This window comes from Symphalangus syndactylus, chromosome 18 (genome assembly GCF_028878055.3).
Source record: "Symphalangus syndactylus isolate Jambi chromosome 18, NHGRI_mSymSyn1-v2.1_pri, whole genome shotgun sequence".
Classification (NCBI taxonomy): Eukaryota; Metazoa; Chordata; class Mammalia; order Primates; family Hylobatidae; genus Symphalangus; species Symphalangus syndactylus.
The window spans coordinates 34453797-34470824 of NC_072440.2; the positions used below are offsets into that span (position 1 = coordinate 34453797).

The window sequence follows — 17028 nt, forward strand, 5'->3', positions numbered from 1 at the left end:
GCCTTCTCTCAACTCGTCAAAGTCATTCTCCATCCAGCTTTGTTCCGTTGCTGGTGGGGTGCTGCATTCCTTTGGAGGAGGAGAGGCACTCTGCTTTTTAGAGTTTCCAGTTTTTCTGCTCTGTTTTTTCCCCATCTTTGTGGTTTAATCTCCCTTTGGTCTTTGATGATGGTGACGTACAGAAGGGTTTTTGGTGTGGATGTCTTTCCTGTTTGTTAGTTTTCCTTCTATCAGACAGGACCTTCAGCTGCAGGTCTGTTGGAGTTTGCTAGAGGTCCACTGCAGACCCTGTTTGCCTGGGTGTCAGCAGTGGTGGCTGCAGAACAGCAGATATTGGTGAACCGCAAATGCTGCTGCCTGATCATTCCTCTGGAAGTTTTGTCTCACAGGAGTACCCGGCCGTGTGAGGTGTCAGTCCGCCCCTACTGGGGGAGGCCTCCCAGTTAGGCTACTCGGGGGTCAGGGACCCACTTGAGGAGGCAGTCTGCCCGTTCTCAGATCTCAAGCTGCGTGCTGGGAGAACCACTACTCTCTTCAAAGCTGTCAGATAGGGACATTTAAGTCTGCAGATGTTACTGCTGTCTTTTTGTTTGTCTGTGCCCTCCCCCCAGAGGTGGAACATACAGAGGCAGGCAGGCCTCCTTGAGCTGTGGTGGGCTCCACCCAGTTTGAGCTTCCCGGCATTTTGTTTACCTAATCAAGTCTCTGCAATGGCGGGCGCCCCTCCCCCAGCCTCGCTGCCGCCTTGCAGTTTGATCTCAGACCGCTGTGCTAGCAATGAATGAGACTCTGTGGGCGTAGGACCCTCCGAGCCAGCTGCAGCATATAATCTCCTGGTGTGCCGTTTTTTAAGCCCTTTGGGAAAGCGCAGTATTAGGGTGGGAGTGACCCGATTTTCCAGGTGCCATCTGTCACCCCTTTCTTTGACTAGGAAAGGGAATTCACTGACCCCTTGAGCTTCCTGGGTGAGGCAATGACTCGCCCTGCTTTGGCTCGTGCACAGTGTGCTGCACCCACTGTCCTGCACCCACTACCTGGCACACCCCAGTGAGATGAACCTGGTACCTCAGTTGGAAATGCAGATATCACCCATCTTCTGCGTCGCTCACGCTGGGAGCTGTAGACCAGAGCTCTTTCTATTCGGCCATCTTGGCTCCTCCCCGCTCTCCTTCTTCTAACTTTGGGGTTAGTTTGTTCTTCCTTTTCTAGTTACTTGAGGTGTAAAGTTAAGTTGTTTGAAATCTTTCTCCTTTTTTCATGTTAGACATTTATTGCTATAATCCTTTTTCCTTGAAGCGCATCTGCAGCATCTCATAAGTTTTGGAATGTTGTGTTTCTATTTTTGATTGCCTTAAGGTTTTTTGTTTGTTTTGTTGTTGTTTGTTTGTTTGTTTTTCAGACAGAATCTCATTTAGTCATCCAGGCTGGAGGGCAGTGGTGCAATCTTGGCTGACTGCAACCTCCACTTCCCAGGGTCAAGTGATTCTCCTGCCTCAGCCTCCCGAGTAGCTGGGATTACAGACGTGTACCACCATGACCAGCTAACTTTTTGTAGTTTTAGTAGAAACTAGGTTTCACTATTTTGGCCTGGCTGGTCTCGAACTCCTGACCTCAAGTGATCCACCTACCTCGGCCTCCCAAAGTGGTGGGATTACAGGTGTGAGCCACTGCACCCGGCCGCAGGTCATAAGATACTTTTAGATTGACTTTTTTATTTCTTCTTTATTGATTGTTCAGGAGCATGTTCTTTAATTTCCACATATTTGTGAATTTTCCAGTTTTCTTTTTGTAACTGATTTCTAGTTTTATACCATTTTGGTCAGAAAAATACTTGATATGATTTCAATCTTAAATGTGTTAAGACTTGTTTTGTGGCCTAACATATATGTATCCTGGAAAATTTTCTGTGTGGGCTTGAAAAGGCAGTATCTTTTGATGCTTCTAGCTGGAATTTTTTTTGTATGTCTATTAATTGTATTTGCTCTAAAGTATAATTCAAGTGCATCTTTTTCTTATTGTTATCCTGTCTGGATGATCTATCCATTGTTGAAAGTAGACTACTGAAGTATCTTCCTATTGAATTGCTGTTTATTTGTCTCATTGTATTTTAATATTGCTTTATATATTTAGGCACTCCAATGTTGGGTGCATATTTACAATGGTAAATTGTACTGAATTCATGAATTGACTCTTTTATCATTATATAATGACTTTCTTTGTGTCTTATTACAGTTTTTGACTAATAGCCTATTTTGCCTGATATAAGTATAGCTCTCCCAGCTCCCTTTTGGTTTCTGTTTCCATGGAATATATTTTCCCATCACTTAACTTTTAGACTATGTGTGTTATTAAATCTGAAGTGAGTCACTTGTAGGCAATATAGAGTTGTCTTGTTTTTTTTAAAAAAAACATTCGTTTTGTTTTTCATTGTAGAATTGAATCTATTTACATTTAAAGTAGTTATTTTTCAATAATTACTGAATAATTATTGAAAAATAATTACTTACTAGTTACTACTTACTAGTTATATCTTGTCAATTGTTTTTGGCAGTTTTGTAGACTTTTTTTGTTCCTTTATTTTTCTTTGCTGTCTTCCTTTGTAATTTGATGATTTCTGTAGTAGTATGCTTTGATTTCATATATATATATATATACACACACACATACACATCTGCTATAGGTATTTTGCTTTGTGATTACCATGAGGCTTATAGAAAAATCTACAGTTATAATAGTCTGTTTTAAGCTGTTAGCAACTTACCTTTAATCATATACAAAAATTTGACACTTTTACTCTTCTATTTTATATTTTTCATGTTACAGTCTACATCTTTTTATATTGTAGTCCATTCACAAATTAGTGTAGCTATCAGCCTCTTCTGGCCTGCAGGGATTCTGCTGAGAAATCTGCTCATAGACCTATGGAGTTCCCTTGTATGTTCTGAATCTTTTTTCTCTTGCCTTCAAAATTCTTTGTCCTTGATTTTTGACAGTTTAATTATAATGTGTGTGTGAAGTCTTCATTGGGTTCAGCCTTATTCGAGATCTTTGAGCTTCATGTATTTGAATGTCCATATTACTCTCTAGATTTGGGAATTTTTCAGCCATTATTTCTTTAAATAAGCCTATTCCACTTTCTTTTCCATCTAAGATTCCTATAATGTGAAAATGTAGTTATCTTGGTGATGTCCCATAAATCCTTTTTATTCTTTTTCCTCTGACTGGAGATTTTTAAATGACCCCTCTTCAAGTTCATAGATTCTTTCTTCTGCTGGATCAAGTCTACTGTTGACGCTCTCTTATTACATTTTTCATTTTATTCATTGTTTTCTTTACCTCCAGAATCTGTTTTTATTAATGATTTCTCTTTATTGAACTTCTCACTTTGTTCATGTATTGTTTTTCTGATTTCATTAAGTTGTCTGTGTTCTCTTATAGCTCCCTCACCTTCCTTAAAACAATTATTTTGAATTATTTTTCATGCCATTCATAGATCTCCATGTCTTTGGGGTTGGTTATTGGAATATTACCATGTTTCTTTGGTGGTATCATGTTTTCTTGATTTTTCTTCTGGTTCCTTGAAGTATTGTGTTGCTGTCTTTGCGTTTGGAGAACGCAGTCTTTACTAACTGGCTTCCATAGAAAAATGTCTTCACCAAACAGCCCAGTTAAAGATTCTGAGGCTCTCTCAGACCTTTTCTATGGATGTGCCTACTCCACACCTCTTATTCTCTCTTGGGGAGGAATTCTTAAGAATGTGTCCGTCTCTGGATTCCACAAAGCTGGACCAGGTGCTGAGAGCCTCCTGTTTGTTTTTTCTAGGGTGGTTCCCTAAATGCTCAAGTTGTATGACTTCTCCCAGTCCTGCAAAGTTGTGTTGGCTGTCTGCATAAAATGCTTACTTTCAGTCCATGGGAGCATGCTTGGGCTGCTGGCCTACAGCAGTTGGGGGAGGATGGGGCATGCAGAGTTTTTGAGGCAACTGTTGACTAGTTGTGAGGTGGCCCATAGGCAAAACATCTCAAATGGCTCACGAGTTGGCTTTCCAACAGAGTCCGTGGAGTGGTTACTTGGGCCTATGGCCTCTCTTCTCTGCTCCCAGCCTCTTCCAACCACTTAGCCATGCTGATCACCTCAGTATTCTGGATGAGGCAAGAAAACAGTAGGACTCTTGGGCAGCATCCCACACAGCTAGGGGAACTTGGTGCCTACTCTCTATACTCTCACTTTCCCCTGTGGGAGAGTCACAGGCTGGGGAGGGTGGCAGGGAGTCTCTCTTTTCACTGAGCTGTGCTGCCTTGAGGGAGGTGTGATACAGGTGAAATGAAACTGGTCTTAAACCTCTTTAATTTTTCTGTTTGGGGATTTTTTTTTTCCTCTAATGGCATGCTGGAACTTTTCTGCTGGAGTCCCATAAAGGTACACTTGTCTATAAGTAGCTGTCAAAATTGATCCTTCTGCAGGGAGATGATAGTAGAAAGCTCCTCTTCCACCGTCTTGCTGATGTCACTGTAATGGTACCTTTTCTGAAAGCTCATTGTATCAGAAGAAGCTGAAGACATCTTTAGCAGTAAACAAGAAACTTCTTCCCATTTTCATCACATAGTATAGTGGGCTAAGGAATATAACCGTAGTATTTATATGTCCTGCTTATCAAATATTACATTACATAATTAATGTTAAAATTGAATAAACAGAAGACTCAGCTTCTCTTTTTAAACCCTAATGCATAAAATGCTATATTAATTTCCAAAGCATTATGATAAAAAATGAGAGAAGAACTGTATTGAGTAATAATGAAAAAATTTCCAGTAAGATTCATGGACATTTAGGGTAATTTAATTCATGAGAATCATATAAAAATAAATGCAAGTAGTTTTATTATCAGTTTGGGAAGAAATTATTTTATTTATTACTTGTTGTTTCTATGCTCAGTATGGCAAAATTATCATTAACCTAACACTAAAAATCACATTTATAAGTTCGATAGAATCTCTATAGCCTAGAAACATTGAAAATGGAAGAAAACATAGACTGAGGCCAGAGATTGTAAGTTGGCAATTTAGGGACCAGTTTTTATCTACATACATATTTTAGCCTGCCACAGTATTTTTTTTAACAAAACTTCGAATCGTTACTTTTAAAAACAAGAAGAGATTAGATGGAAAAAAAAACTTGTTTTCATCTTGTCTTGAAAAAACAGACTGACAATATTGGACTATCTTCTTGCATAACAACATTCAACTGTAGCAATGATCTCCTGTACTGGAATGTGCTCTCTCTAATTTATCATTGACTCTACCACCCAGTCTATTTTCTTTTTCTTTGCTTACCGTCAACCTGCAGAAACATGATTTCTAAGAACTTCACTGAGATGCAGGCATGTCATTTCATCTTTCTGCTTTATTTCCTTTATTAGAAGTAGTCTTCTTTATTTCAAAGAGAAATTTTAGCAGCATAATTAGATATGGTCAAAGTGATGAAATAGAATTACAAAAGAAAATATTTTGTCATGATTTTAGTCAATAATTACATACTTACAAATAGTAGCTTTATCTTGTGCTGCTTTTAATACAAGAAGTCCACATTTATTGCTATTTTTCCAATATACTGTAGTTATGATATGTACTCTGTTTTTTAAAATTGCAGTTACCAAGCCTGTTTTTAACTTCAGCCTTAAAAAACACAAATTTCAATGACAAAATGAAAATGCTCAAGTTGCTGTATGTATTTATTCTCAAAATTAGTGTTTTAATTATTCAAATGTAATACTATATTTTATATTTATCTTTAATTAATTTCATAAGAATTAATCAAATTTAAAGCTATAATTAATTTTAGTTTTGATTTGCTAATCTCATAAAAATTTATATCCATGCTAAAGCCAAGTTCACAGACTATGATATGCTTAAGGCAGGTACAAATTTAGTTTTATTTTATAACTACCATATCCTTGCTTGATGTAGCAGAGTTTTTGTATCAGCTTCAGTAACATATGTAGCAGAAACTTCTATTTGTTAGACAAGGTTATTTTTTCAAGCATCCTTAAAGTTTATTTTCTTGGGTTTTTTTTAAAAATAGTTTTTCTTGGCCAGGCACAGTGACTCACGCCTGTAATCCCAGCACTTTGGGAGGCCAAAGCAGGTGGATCACCTGAGGTCAGGAGTTCAAGGCCAACCTGACTAACATGGTGAAACCCTGTCTCTACTAAAAATACAAAAATTAGACGGGCATAGTGGCAGGTGCCTGTAATCCCAGCTACTCGGGAGGCTGAGGCAGGAGAATCTCTTGAACCCAGGAGGCAGAGGTTGCATTGAGCTGCGATGGCGCCATTGCACTCCAGCCTAGGTGACAGAGCAAGACTCCATCTCAAAAAAAAAATTGTTTTCCTTTCATTTTTTTTTTAAACATTCAATTACCTTCACTATGATCCCTTTTTACCTAAATTGTAAATATATAATGGAATATAGAAATATAAAATACATTATAAATATATAATTATATTATAAATACATAATGGAAATACCTGAAAATTTTAAACCTGAAAACTGCTGAGCAAGTCCCCCTTTAAATTGCACAACCAATTAAAATAAAGGTGAAATTCTAGAAAAGGAGGAAAGAAACCTACACAATCAGGCATATAAGCAGGAAATGATGTCTATGTGAATTATAAATTTGCCATGGATAATACTGAATCACTGTTCATTAGGACAGCCACTCCACTTATTTCTCTTCTACTGTATTTGTCCAGGTGGGGTAAAACCTTGTGCATTAAACTGCTTGGCTGAAGGTTATAATTTCTACACTGAACGTGCTCCTGCAGTGATCGATGGGACCCAGTGCAATGCGGATTCACTGGATATCTGCATCAATGGAGAATGCAAGGTTGCTCAGATTTTACTCCTTTCTGTTGGGGTTTTTGAGACTTTTATCTTTTTCTCATTAACTCCTATTTAATACTATGTTTAATTTTTTTAAAAAAAGGGGGCCACATTTTAGAGAAATTCAATTTCCATTAAGAATAATAAAATATGTAAAGGTAAAATGACCCATTCATATTCAAGCACCGTACAAATGTGCTTTATTCTGGTATTCTAGTTATTTTTACAGTGATTTCCAGAAGTATGAAAATATTTTGGATTTTAATTTCTGTTATTCTTCTATTCTGTTTACGAACAAGATGATGGAAAAAGAGAGAGAATGAGGATTCAGCTCTTATTCATATGCCTACCATATGTTCTTTTTGAAAGATTATTTGATACATTTCATAGCATAAATTTTCCTCAAAGTGTGAAACAGCCATGCTCCTCCTACTTTATCTCCTTTTGAAGCATTTACAGTGGTTTTCATTGTGGAGTTAGTCTTTATCTTATTAAAGCATTTGCTTTAGGGAATTAGTCAGACTAGTTGGGAATTGTAGGAGCAAACCCATGCTATTTTCCTAGACCTGTGTATGATTGTAACGTAATAAGAAAAGCCACAAAAACCACTATTTTCATAAATTTTTTTACTTGTCTGGTTTTGTTTTACTTTAAAGAGAAGGACAAATTGAGTGCTTCAAACTGAGAAAGACAAGATAAAAAGCACCATTTTACTTAGTCTCATAATTTCTTGGAAAAGTTTCTATCCTTCTGGCTACTTGTCTACAAATATATCTGATGATTCAGTTTGTGTATGATATTTGTGTGTGTTTATGTATCTGTGGGCAAGGGGTAGTTTATTTTCATGAAGAAAAAGTTATTTTTGTGGTAGTATTCAAGTTTTTCAAATAACAAAGACCCAAGTATGGTTTTTATTCACGGATTACCTTATTTTTCTTTCCTTTACTGGAAAAACAAGCAAATAAATAAGTTATATGTATTTCATTAGTTATGATTCCAAGAATTTCTCTCTTGACACACTGAATATTCCTCTCTGTTTTCAGCACGTAGGTTGTGATAATATTTTGGGATCTGATGCTAGGGAAGATAGATGTCGAGTCTGTGGAGGGGACGGAAGCACATGTGATGCCATTGAAGGGTTCTTCAATGATTCACTGCCCAGGGGAGGTGAGTATGTAGAGAGAACTCTTCCTCACACCTCTGGTGTACTTGGAGGAGCCAAAACCCTTGTTTTGCCTCCCCCTGTTTTTCAGATTTCTTTATTTAGGCAGACAATGTTTTCTTCCCCAAATTGCTTTCAGTCGTTTTAGTGTTAAATGTGGCTTCATGTAAGATATTTTAAGGAAATATTCTCTCTCTCTACTTAACTTCATTTAGCCATGTTTCTTTAAGGTGTACATTCTCACAGAGCATTGATATGAGGGGCATGTGCTGAGGAAGAAAAGGAACCATTATTATACGTGTTGAGGCTTTTAAAATATCTTGAGATAATTTTAGAGAAAAGGACTGTTAAATACTGTTTCTCTAAAATGTATTCATGAACCCAAAGGGTAATTTGCCCATATTTCATAATTCATAAAATGCAAAGTCAAAGAAAGAATGGAATAATAAGGAAACTATTAGTATTGAATGGTTACCAAATACTCATTTCCTGACCTAGGCTGCTTAATACTGGCTATCTTCTCTGTTCCAGGCTACATGGAAGTGGTGCAGATACCAAGAGGCTCTGTTCACATCGAAGTCAGAGAAGTTGCCATGTCAAAGAACTATATTGGTATGTTAGACTGGTATGTTAGTTTGCTGGATTTTAAAAGTAAATGAGGAAAAGTAGCACAGTATCATGAAGGAAAAGGCATGCTGCTTTGAGGCAGATCACTTTCTTTTTTTCTTTTTTTTTTTGAGACGGAGTCTTGCTCTGTCGCCCAGGCTGGAGTGCAGTGGCCCAATCTCGGCTCACTGCAAGCTCCACCTCCCGGGTTCACGCCATTCTCCTGCCTCAGCCTCTCCGGTAGCTGGGACTACAGGTGCCCGCCACCACACCCAGCTAATTTTTTGTATTTTTAGTAGAGACGGGGTTTCACCATGTTAGCCAGGATGGTCTCGATCTCCTGACCTCATTATCCACCCCCCTCGGCCTCCCAAAGTTCTGGGATTACAGGCGTGAGCCACCGCGCCTGGCCGATTCCCACTCTTCTGTTTGTTCCTTTTTTTCTATTCACTTTGTTTAATTTGTTCTTATTTTTTCTAGCTTCTCAAGATACAAACTTAAATTACTGATTAAAAATCTTTTTTCTGCTATAAAACAAGCATTTTTTTACTATAAATTTGTCAGACATTTGATACATTGCATTTTCCTTATGAAGTTTTAAATATTTCCTTATTTATCTTGTGACTCGTGGCTTAGAAGGTATTATTTAATTTCCAAATATTTTGGTGTTTCACAATTACTTTTCTGATACTGATTTCTAGTTTAATTCTATTTTGGACAGAAAACACACCTTATTTGATTTTAGTTTTTTTGTTAATGTTGTTTTATAGTCTAGCACATGTGCACTTGAGAAGAATGCATATTCTGCTGTTTTTGGGTTAGTATTCCATTAATGTTCATTAAATTAAAGGACACAACTATACTTTGGTTGGATAGTTTTTTCACATTTTTTATATTCTTATTTGCTGCCTTCTTGTTGAAGAACTACTGAAAGAATTATGTTGATATCTCCCATTAGAATTGTGGATTTGTTTACTGTTCTTATTAATGGCAAAAGCCGTGATTACTTTTCACCAACCCAATAGTTTGTAAGATTTTTGCTTCATTTATTTTGAAACTATGTTTTAGGTGTATAGACATTTATGATTGTTACATCTTCTTGATATATTGAGCATTTTATGATTTTCAAATGTTCCTCTGTATTCCTGATAATATTCTATGACCAGTTTGGTATGGTGGCACATGCCTGTAATTCCAGCCACTCGGGAGGCAGAGGCAGGAGAATCATTGAGCTCAGGAGTTTGAGATCAGCCTGGGCAACATAGTGAGATACCCATCTCTTAAAAATATTCTTTGACCCAAAGTCTGTTTTATCTGATACTAATCTAGCTACCCCAGCTGTCTTCTGATCTGTGTTTGCATGGTAAATCTTTTTCTATCTATTCACTTTTCATATGTAGATACGTCTGTCTTTAAAATCTGTTTCTTGTAGAACACGTGTAATTTGATCTTGATTTCTTATTATGTCTAACAATCATTGCATTTTTAAATTCTAATCTTTAGTTTGGTGGGGGGGTCGGGGGTCGGCAACTATCTCTGTTAAGGGTCAGACAGTAAATCTTATAGTCTGTGTTACAACTATTCACTTCTACCATTGTAGTGTGAAAGCAGACATAGGTAATAAATAAATGGGTGTAACTGTGTTCCAATAGGACTTTATCTACTAACACAAGAGGTGGGTCATAAGTTTGGTGACTTCTTGTTTACATCATTTATATTTAATGTAATTATCAATATCGTTGGGTTTAAGCCTACCATCTTGCTGTTTTTCTATTTGTCCTGTGTGTTTTTTTCCCTTTAATTCTCCTTTCATGCCTTCTTTTAGATTAACCATGGGTTTTATGGTATTCCACTTAATCTCTAATAAATAGCTTATTAGCTATACTTCTTTGCTCTGTTTAATTAGTGGTTGCTTTGGATTTACAAAATGCGTTTTTAATTTATCATAATACATTTCCAAATAATATTGCACCATTTTATGTATAATGTAAGACTCTTACAAGTTTACTTCCATTGTCCCATTCCATTGTTTGTGCTTTTTTTTTTAATACTTTCATCTTCTTTATATGTTATAAATCCCACAATATATGGTAATTATTTTTGTTTCAAAGAGCCAATTATCTTTTTAAAAAATTTTAAAACAAGCAAAATTATTTTGTATTTACCACATATTTACCATTATTTGGCATACTTCCTTTCTTTGTATAGATCTCAGTTTCCATCTGTTATAAATATGTGTGTATATACATGTAATGTCATCATGTTTCTTCTCATTATATTTATGTTTTCCTTTAAAGTTCTTGAATATATTTATAATAGCTACTTGAAAATTATTTTCTGCTAGTTCCATAATTTTTGTTATTTCTGGGTCTGTTTCTTTGGCTTTGCCTTCTTCCTGTTTGAATCACATTCTCCTCCTTTTCCACATTGGTAGTAATTTCTCATTGGATGTTGTACATTGTGAATGTTTCTTTGTTGAGAGCCTGGATTTTGATTTATTTCTTTAAAGGATGTTAAGTAACTTGTAGATCTGCTTGATCCTTTTGATGTTTGCTTTTGAGCTTTGTTTGGGTAAATCCAGAATATTCTTTATTCTAGAGCTTGCTCAGCCCTCCTATAAAAGCATGATTCTTCTTGGGTCTCTACTGAATGGCCTGGTGATTGAAATGCAGTAGTTCTGCTTACAGCTCCACAGTAGATTTTTTGCCTGGCTTTATGTAATTTTATCCTATACATATGCAGATCAATATTCAGCAACAGATTTCCTCCCTCCTCTCTTGTTCTCTGGTCCTGCATATTCCAGCTATGTCAGCCTTCCCAGTTTCTGATCTGTCTTCTTCACTTGGTGAGACCACTATGTTCTGCTTGGGTTCTCCACCTAAAGAAAGTGTCTCCAAGCAGAAAGTTGTGGAGATCATGGTCTCTGCACAGTCCTGTTCAATGCATGAGAAAAGCTGATTCATATATTTTATGAGTTTTCTGATTATTTACAATAGGAGGGCAAGTCTAATACCAGTTATTTTAACATGAAAGTGAGGAGAAGTTCTATTTATTTGATGTTTAATCCTTTGAGATAGTTTTAGTCTCTCCAGAAACCCTTAGTGAGTTCTAAATGAGTTTTTATTTTAGTTAAAATATCATTCCATTTCTCTTAAAGCTTTTAAAAATAAGGGTACATCCAGAGTGTGTCTTCAGACAGAACACCAGTATCATCAGGCTCTTCTTTTATTTAAGAAGACTCCTTTATTTTTACACCATAATTTTGAATTATTTTCTGCATCGATAATACTCAAAACAAAAAGATTTCTAGCCTCAGCTTTTTCCCCCTTTGGTAATTCTCTCTTCATAATGCACATTGTCTTCCTTTAGTCATTCTTCCTTAATGCCTCTTAAATGGTTGGTGTTTTTCTGAGCTACATTATGGCACCATTAGTTATATATTCCTAACAGCCAAGAGATGTTAGAATTCCTTCATTTAGTAGTTGTAAAAAAAGGAAAAAAGGAAGCGAGAGCTCAAACTGAAGGAGAATTTAAAGCCGCATAGTTGTTTTTATCTTTATTTTTACTATTTCATATATGACAGTCTCAGATGTCCTTATAAAACCAAATGTTTTAAACTAGACAGAAAACCACTGCAAGTGAGAGCTGAAAATAAAAATTTTTAAGTACACAAAAAGTTCAAGGCCAGGTATTTCTTTCATTTGCTTGTTCCTATCTCAAAAGGTTAATTAGATTTATTTTTTGGCAATTAAATGAATCTTCAAAACATATCTGAAGTTAAGAAACTGCAAATATTTTTGCCAGGCAAATGGGGTCGGGTGATGACAATGGTCTGTAGTATGAAGGAAAGAGCTGGAGGTCTAGGGAGTCAGAGACTCTGCACCATGACCCTTTAGTCCTTTTGGGCTACTTGTTTATCAGGTCTGACGAATCAAAGTTTTTACAGTCAGCTAGCATACTAAGAAAATATTAAACTGACATGTTTATTTATTTCCTGTTTGTTTATAGGAGTTTTTGTATGGTAGTACTAAAAATACTTTTTCAGCCACATGTGCTTTTAAACTGTGTGTGTGTGTGTGTGTGTGTGTGTGTGTATTTCTTGTAAGAGATTTCTTTTAAAGTATGCATGTTTATCTATCAACATTTTTTCTGAGTTTTTGTCATGCTTAGAAAAACTTTTCATACCCCAATATTATGAGAAAAAAAAGTTCTTCTATATTTTCTCCTGACATTTTAAGATTTAACTATTTTTATATTTAAATATTTACCCATCTGGCATTTATCCTTTCTCTCTTTTTTTAACTTTGTTTTTATTGCGGTGAAATTAACATTACACAAAATTAACCATTTGAAGTGAACAATTAAGTGGCGTTTAGAACATTCCAAAACATTTACATCACCCCAGAAAAAAACCCATATCCATTAAGCAGGTGACTCCCCATTCTCCCCATTCCCCATCCCCTGGCAACTACCCATCTGCTTTCTGTCTCTGTGGCTTTTTACCTACTCTGGACATTTTATATAGATGGAAGCATATTATATGTGATCGTTCCTGTCTGGTCTCTTCCATTTAATGTTTTTGAGTTTCATCACATCATAGCTGGTTATCAATACTTCATTACTTGTTATGGCTGCATAACATTCTGTTACATTATAATACTACAATTTGTTTATTTATTCATCCACTGATGAACATTTGGGTTGTTTTGATTTGGTGCTGTTGGAAATAGTGCTACTATGAATATGTGTGTTCAAGTATTTGTTTGAGTACCTGTTTTCAATTCTTTTGGATATGTGCCTAGGAGTTGAATTGTGGCATTTATTCTTATATAAAGAAGGAAATATAAATTCAGCATTTTTTTGCCAAAAGAGTAGTATTTTGCCTTAGCCCCATTTCTTGTTCTTTCCTTTACTAATTTAAGATACCTCCTTTATCATAAACAGAATTCCCATATGAACTTGGGTCTATTTCTTAAATCTGTTTGATTCATGTTCGATCGATCAGTCTGTGTCCAAGTGCAACAGGTTGTCCCCACCCCATATCCATTTAATTACTATTTCAATATTTGGAAAGAAAAGCCTGCTCCCCACCCTCATGTTAACTCTCATCCCTAGTTATTCCTTTTCTCATAATTTTCCTTGTAGTTCCACATGTTTATTCCTCCAGGTTAGGCTTTCGTTGCTTTCTGTTAGTGACATTATAAATACTTAAGTAATATCTTCTTGCCATTCACATGAAAAATACCATTTTAATTTGTATTTAAGAATATGGCCAAGAGTCATATCTCTAAATGGAAATCGGTATTCATTGTATACTTTATTGCAGTAATTAATCAGTGACACTTTGGTAAATGAAATTTCACATTTTTAGGTGAATTGTGATTTGTTTTCTAGCTTTAAAATCTGAAGGAGATGATTACTATATTAATGGTGCCTGGACTATTGACTGGCCTAGGAAATTTGATGTCGCTGGGACAGCTTTTCACTACAAGAGACCAACTGATGAACCAGAATCCTTGGAAGCTCTAGGTCCTACCTCAGAAAATCTCATCGTCATGGTAAATGCGTCTTTGCCATTGTATTTCTTCTGTTTTTAATTCCCCCTTGTGAGAGAGGAAGGGGCAGGTTTTATTATCTCTACTTTACAGGTGATGAAATTAAGGTAAATAAAGATAAAATGATTTACCCAAGGGTGTTAGAACTGTGCGGAGTTAAGGCCATAGTGCTCTTGCTTGAATAGTATTTTTATAACCAAACAAGACAGATGAAAGCAATGGCTCCAAAATACCCATGAAAATGGGAGGAGAAAATTTGATATAAATGCATGTGTTTTATGTTAAGTTTCCTATAAGACTTGTTTTGACATTTTCTTCTTCAAAAGGAATAGTAAATATCTGAATGAAGGCTCATTGTATTTTAATTGTCTTCACCAGTTGTTTTCAATGGCAGGTTCTGCTTCAAGAACAGAATTTGGGAATTAGGTATAAGTTCAATGTTCCCATCACTCGAACTGGCAGTGGAGATAATGAAGTTGGCTTTACATGGAATCATCAGCCTTGGTCAGAATGCTCAGCTACTTGTGCTGGAGGTAAGATGCCCACTAGGGAGCCCACCCAGAGGGCAAGATGGAGAACAAAACACATTCTGAGCTATGCTTTGTGTTTGTTAAAAAAGCTAATTGGAAACATTTCTTGCAGGTTTGTTTCAAGCTGTAATTTAGCAAAAGAAACTTTGCTTTAATTACATTATATTCCATTTGTTTTCAACCTCATGTAATTTGTGCAGATTTGTTGGTAAAATACATCCTGGCACAATGAGTGTCTCTGCTGGTGCTTCTCCCAAGACTATCTTGAAGGTGGGCTGTTTGCCTTTCGTGAACACATTCTTGGTAAAGAACATCAAAAGTTTTAAAAAAGAAAATGAGCAAGAATCAGACATCACAGATGCAACTTCTTGTAATGGGAGATGAGAATGTACGGCTGTGTGCTTGTTGTGTGTGTTTGTGTGCCTGTGTGTTTGCCACAATCCTGTTCAAACTCCCTTCTCCTGCCATCAAAGTTAAGGGGCTGTATACTGGGATGCTACAATAATTACTGGTATCTGGGTTCTGGGTTAATGGTGTATACTGACCCCATTACAGTCCCTCAGAGGTAGCTGCTAGGCGGTGGTTGGTGATGTGTTGGTTGTCCCATGTGCGTTTTTCATGGGTGCCTTTTCCCTACAATTTACTCTATTCCTAATCCTCCTCCCTCTAGTGGCCACCAATGCAATTCTTTACCTCTGGCTGGGAGAGCAGGACAGTTGGCTTCCTTCAAAGCCAACACCCTTGCTGCTGCATGGACTGGTGAGTAGAAGTGCTGTGCAAGCAGCATCTTCCTTCTCTCTGGAGACTAAATGCATCGCCTCCACCGTACACCTTGATCCTAATAGGCAAGGAAACAAACCTGTCCTTCAGGCCTAGGCTGGACTAGATCACCTCACCATTCCAGAAGCAAAGATTAAATTTTAAATAGTCATATTTATTTTGGGCAAAATTAAAATAAAGTAAATCATCCAATATATTACCTATACTCCTTTTTTAAACTATGCAGAAATATATGATTTTTATATAGACTTCATCCTGTCTTGTATTTGCATCTTCTGATTTTCAAGTCTTAAATCAGAGAGATTATTTTAGAGAAATAATTAATATATAATCTATTCAGTATTTTTATTTTATTTTATTACTTATTACTATTTTTTTTTGAGACATGTTTTTGCTCTGTTGCCCACTCTGGAGTGCAGTGGCACAATCATGGCTCACTGCAGCCTCAACCTCCTGGGCTCAAGTGATCCTCCCACCTCAGCCTTCTGAGTAGCTAGGGAGCATGCCACCACACCCGGCTAATTTTTAAAATTTTTGTAAAGACAGGATCTCACTGTGTTGCCTAGGCTTGTCTTGAACTCCTGACCTCAAGCATTCCTCCTGCCTCAGTCTCCCAAAATGCTGGGATCACAGGCATGGGCCATCACTCCCAGCCTAATTCAGTATTTTTAGTCTCACACAGAATTAAAGTAATGATTAACTACAACTCCAATTTCAATATGAAGTCTATACAACATGAAAAAAACAAAAAAGAAGATGAATAATAATATATTAATGTTCTCTACTGTGTAAAGTATCATGAAACATGGTTATGTATAATTTGTGACATATTTTAAAAGATCTCTAGTTCCCATCCATTTTATGTGTAAAATGGCTGGTGATTTGTAATGTAAAGTTTTTAAAGCCATAGGACATTACCATTTTTAAATAGAGATATTTGCAACTAATTGATCACATATATGCCATTGCATTATTTTTAGTGGCATTTATACATATATCTTTCTTTTATCCAATTCAATTCTTTTTATTCTATAAGTTAACTTTTCCCTTTGCATATTCCAACAAAAAGTCTTCTAGAACAATGCATACACAATTCAGGCCCTGAGGCAAGGTGGGATAAACTTATTAAAGAATAATTAAAATAATTTAAAGTTTAGGAAATCTAATAAGTATAGTCTAAACTTAAAGTGGATTAGCTTGGAGAAAAGAAAGCTAAGGGGATGCATATTAGTATGTGACAGAAGGTTGAATGGGAAATTCTTAGAGCCGGTTCATCTTTGTACTGAAATTGCTATATTTGGGGATGGTTTAGACACAGTCTTGTCTGAGACCAAGAAGGGATTAAATGAATTCTCAATATTCCTTCAATCCTATGATTCTGTTTGTTCAGAAAGGAGATAGTCCAACAAAAAAACAAAGAAGAAGAAGAGGAAAAAGGCCATGAGAACTGAATTTGGAAGAAAAAAATATAATTTTGTTGAAGTCAGAAAGTAAAAAGTCTAAATGAGTGTTAT

The 17028-nt window shown here is 36.2% G+C and overlaps 1 protein-coding gene across 6 annotated transcripts in view; it reads left to right on the top strand.

Moving 5' to 3' along the window:
- Positions 1–17028, top strand: part of ADAMTS6 (ADAM metallopeptidase with thrombospondin type 1 motif 6) — a 328215-nt gene that overhangs the window by 251881 nt on the left and 59306 nt on the right. For 5 of the 6 annotated variants that reach the window (XM_055252144.2, XM_063623237.1, XM_055252146.2 and 2 more), the window contains 5 exons: positions 6752–6885; positions 7925–8048; positions 8575–8655; positions 14044–14207; positions 14599–14737. In XM_055252144.2, the coding sequence (XP_055108119.2) occupies positions 6752–6885; positions 7925–8048; positions 8575–8655; positions 14044–14207; positions 14599–14737 (642 nt within the window). Of the gene's footprint in view, positions 1–6751; positions 6886–7924; positions 8049–8574; positions 8656–14043; positions 14208–14598; positions 14738–15404; positions 15494–17028 lie in introns of all 6 variants that reach the window. The other variant, XR_008652403.2, reaches the window with a different exon arrangement.